The sequence below is a fragment of the Phanerochaete carnosa genome (assembly GCF_000300595.1).
Source record: "Phanerochaete carnosa HHB-10118-sp unplaced genomic scaffold PHACAscaffold_3, whole genome shotgun sequence".
Taxonomy (NCBI): domain Eukaryota; kingdom Fungi; phylum Basidiomycota; class Agaricomycetes; order Polyporales; family Phanerochaetaceae; genus Phanerochaete; species Phanerochaete carnosa.
Window position 1 is genome coordinate 2,746,264 of NW_006767630.1, and position 3,835 is coordinate 2,750,098.

The following is a 3,835-nucleotide window of genomic DNA, read 5'->3' on the forward strand; positions in this document are numbered from 1 at the left end:
GCGGTGTTTGTTCTATGAAANGTTTAGGCGGTACGCGCAAGTCCAGAACTGCGGACTCGTATATATCTTTCATCTGTGCTGTTGCAGCACGCCTTCTTGATACGCATGAGATAGCTGCACAGGGAACAAGACAGCACGTTAACCCTACGAGCGTTACTGGCGACAACAAGCAGCTTAGGCTGAGAAGGAAGTATGGAAGTCTTTGAAAGGTACGACATGGAGCTCAGAAGTACAATAAAGGCGTGCCAAAAACATGTGCAATTCATGCATGCGGCGTGGGTGATTGTATTGACGCAGCTCACGGATCCTTGTTGGATTCGTGGAACCTCCGCTCAATCGCGGACCTTGGTTCACGGGGTTCTTTCAGTGCTGACTCCGACCCGTGGCATTTGCATTTAAGCACAGCTGTGCGAAGGCATGGCGCCTGCTCTTGTTCCCATTTGCTTCTAACTCCAACAGGTCAGCACATTTCTTTCCTCAAGAAAATTTGAACGGCACAAGGCCTGTTTTTCCTCGGTCTCACATAGAGACAAACTGAGGTGAAATCCGGTGCAAAACTGGCCAAACACACTAAAACGCGGTAAAACCAGCGGAAAGTGAAGTGAAAACTGGAGAAACACGGCCCCTGTTCGACCAGTTTTAAACCGATCTTTCAGGGAAAAATGCACTTGTCATCCAGTGCACTGTCAGTCACAGCGAAGTCCAGGATAAGACTATGGGATAAGTCAAATATCCTCTCTGGGTCCGGATCACTCAAGCTGTGCTTCCTTCTCGCCCCTACTCCCAAACCATTTTTCCGTCCTGTAGCAATCTTCATATTGGATTCTTTGAGCGCGGTCCTTGCCAAACTAACCGCGTAATACTTACAGACCCTGGCCATGGGAAAATTCTCAATGCACCCTTTGCAAAACTTATTGCGCAGTGCTCACAGATCCTAGGTATATGGGACGGAGCGCCATGGCGTGTGGCCATCGTAGAGCGTGAAGTTGACCTGTGACAACACAAGCTATGTTTTGCGCGCTCGGGATATATTCAACGCTTAAAAGCACACACATCGCTACTACCGACATCTGTATCCTTCAAAGAAATCATCCAGGTCCTGAGCATTCCCCTAGCCTCGAGTACTCAACATGTCGGCCCCATCGATAATGCCAATCGAGGTATTACACATTGCCTTGCCATGATTCAGGCTACGCTCACGAGCGAGTAGCTTTCTGCTGCTATTTCGGAAATTGGGAACATTTGCCAAGCCCCGGGATCGTCGTCGAGATTTTTCGAATACGGCTCATCTGGGTACAACGATTCTATCTGTCATTTTCTTGCTAGCAGCAGCGAGGTCGCGCAAATTGCCGTTCAACCTGGCAACGTTAAAGATCTCTGCAAGATTGTAGGTATTTGCGCCCTACCATCGCAATCTGTTAACCATGGCAAGCTTAGATGAGAGTACTCAATCGCTTCGACGTCCAATTCGCTGTACGTTATTCATCTTGAGTATTATTCGTGAAGGAGACCGATGCCTCCATAGGTCAAGGGCGGGGGTCATGGCATGGCGCCGACGTTCAGCTCCACGACTGGGATTCACATCTCGATGGTTGGTTTCTCCAAGATCCGCTACGATTCACAAAATCAGGTCGTCGAAATTGGCTCTGGCTGCCTTTGGGCCCAGGTGTATAGCAAGCTCGCACGCACAGGGCGCAACATCGTCGGAGGGGCATCGGCAGATGGTGTCGGTGTCGGCGGCTGGTTGGTTGGTGGAGGTTACTCCCTGAAGAGCAACTGCCATGGCCTTGGGATCGACAATGTCGTCGAATTCGAGATTGTCACGCCCGATGGCCGTGTGCGCACAGCCAATGCGGATAAGAACAGTGATCTATTTCAAGCTTTGCGCGTATGAATTCTCTCCACTAACGAGAATGTGCAGACCAAGCTAATTTGCTATCTTTATTTTATTTTATTTCTTCTTAATAAACCAATTACATAGGGCGGAGGAAACAACTTCGGCATTGTCACCAAGTTCACCCTTAGGACCTTTGCCCAAGAGACATCGACCTATGTTTGTTTCGGCTTTTTAAGTCAACATCTGCGGAACTGACTTATCTTTTCAGGGCTCTTATTTCTTGCTCAAAGGCGATCGCGCTGAAGTATTCAAGAAAGCGATGATTGACTTCGTCGAAAATGAGACAAGGAAGGAAGCCTGTGTTGTAGCTGCCTTCCGGCACGAGCTCGTCAGAGGCAAGCCCGACGTGCGTACTCCTCTCATACATCCTCAAGCTTGCTCTAACCAAACCCGCCAACCCGTAGCCTGAATACACTATCTCCGTCTTCTGTGTCTTCGATGGAGAGAAGCCGAAGCACAAGCAAGACGTTCCATTCCAAGCGTTTGCCAGTTTACAGGAGAGCTCCGAGTCCTGGAAAATGGACCCGGCGGGGTGGCAGCTTGGGAGGACACACCTTTCGATCGTCGACAGATCGCTTGTTGAGTATTACTCGCCGCGAGCGAACAGGCCGCCGAGTCGTTCAAGTACTCCTCAGCTTCAGGCCATCAGCCGGAATCTCAACTTTTCGGCGCAAGTTGATGCACCTCCTGAGTACAACGACCTCTACCCGAGTCGCACGGCTAATTGGCGCGACACGGACGATAGCGATTTGGCAGTCACTGGGTACTTTCATCAGATGTCCTTTCGCGAACTGCATGGCATTCGCTCCGACGATAGTGATGACAATCCCGACGATGACGGCTCTGGCGACTTAGACGACAGCGACGTTCCCGAAGGCGGCATGAAGTATCTCAACTCCAGTGTAAGGAATGAGACCGACGGACGGGTCATGGTGACGAAGAAGATAGAAAAAATGGGTGAATCGAACGAACGGTTCGTATTCCTTCTCTCTTTGTCCCGGTCGCCTAATCATGTCGACCGGTACTGCAGGGGGAGGTTCGGCTGCCTCATGATATCCAAGTACACCAAGCCTCTGCTCGACAAGATGGGAGAAGAAGCGGAGGTGCCTCACCCTCCGTGCGTTTCCTAGTGCGACAATCTCACTCAATTCCACAGAAAGCTGCGAGCTACCTCAAGGAGCACCGCGGCCTGTCTGTCATCGTGGATGCGTGGCCCGTGCACAAGGCTATTTTCGACAACAGCCTGCCGGGCGCGGCATTCCCGCACAAACGCGGCGAGCCTTACGGCCCCATGCTCGTATATATCCGTTGGGAGAGCGAAGCCGATGACGACTTCTGGCTCACGAAGCTGAAGGGCACACTCAACCGCATCCGAGTCGTGGCGAGGAACCTGGGCCTGACGCCGAGGAAGCCAGCATACTACAACAACCTGTCGCTGGAGACGGTGCCGACCCACAAGATCTATCGGGACAACATGGAGTGGTTGAAGAGGGTGAAGGCGAAGTATGATCCCACTAATATCATGGGCCGGTGCGGCGGCCATAAGATCCCCCTTCCTCAGACTGGACAGGACAACGAGGGAGATGAAAGTGATTAGTGCAGAGATCGGCCGTCCCCCAATTTCAGACCCTTGTGCACAATATCCGATGCCTGCTTATGTATGTGGGCGGCGCCATCGACAGAGGGGCATCGCAGAGTACTTTGTAACTGCATAGAGAGCACTTTGTGTAGTACTGATCTCAGAAATTTTTGAAAATTGTCGTCTAGTATCGTACTGTTATTCATTGAAGACTGCACGTGATATGTGGACATCAGACGCCACAAAGAGCCGCACCAATATATTATATCACAGTCGCTTTGGCCCCGACACAACCAGCGAGGAACTCGTCATCGACGCCCTGCTCGCGTCGCCTACACCGTCTGAACGACGCTTCGGGA

At 51.4% G+C, this 3,835-nt stretch overlaps 2 protein-coding genes across 2 annotated transcripts; both read left to right on the forward strand.

Annotated features, from left to right (window-relative positions):
- Positions 1 to 1,525: 1,525 nt before the first annotated feature.
- Positions 1,526 to 2,092, forward strand: PHACADRAFT_90057 (uncharacterized protein; the record flags this gene model as incomplete). The annotated part of the gene is made up of 2 exons (XM_007393551.1): positions 1,526 to 1,888; positions 1,982 to 2,092. Coding segments are annotated over 2 exons (474 nt in total), but the record flags the coding sequence as incomplete, so codon positions are not given.
- Positions 2,093 to 3,149: 1,057 nt separating this feature from the next.
- On the forward strand, positions 3,150 to 3,494 carry PHACADRAFT_89168 (uncharacterized protein; the record flags this gene model as incomplete). Its single annotated transcript, XM_007393552.1, has 1 exon — positions 3,150 to 3,494. A coding segment is annotated over one exon (345 nt), but the record flags the coding sequence as incomplete, so codon positions are not given.
- Positions 3,495 to 3,835: the final 341 nt, after the last annotated feature.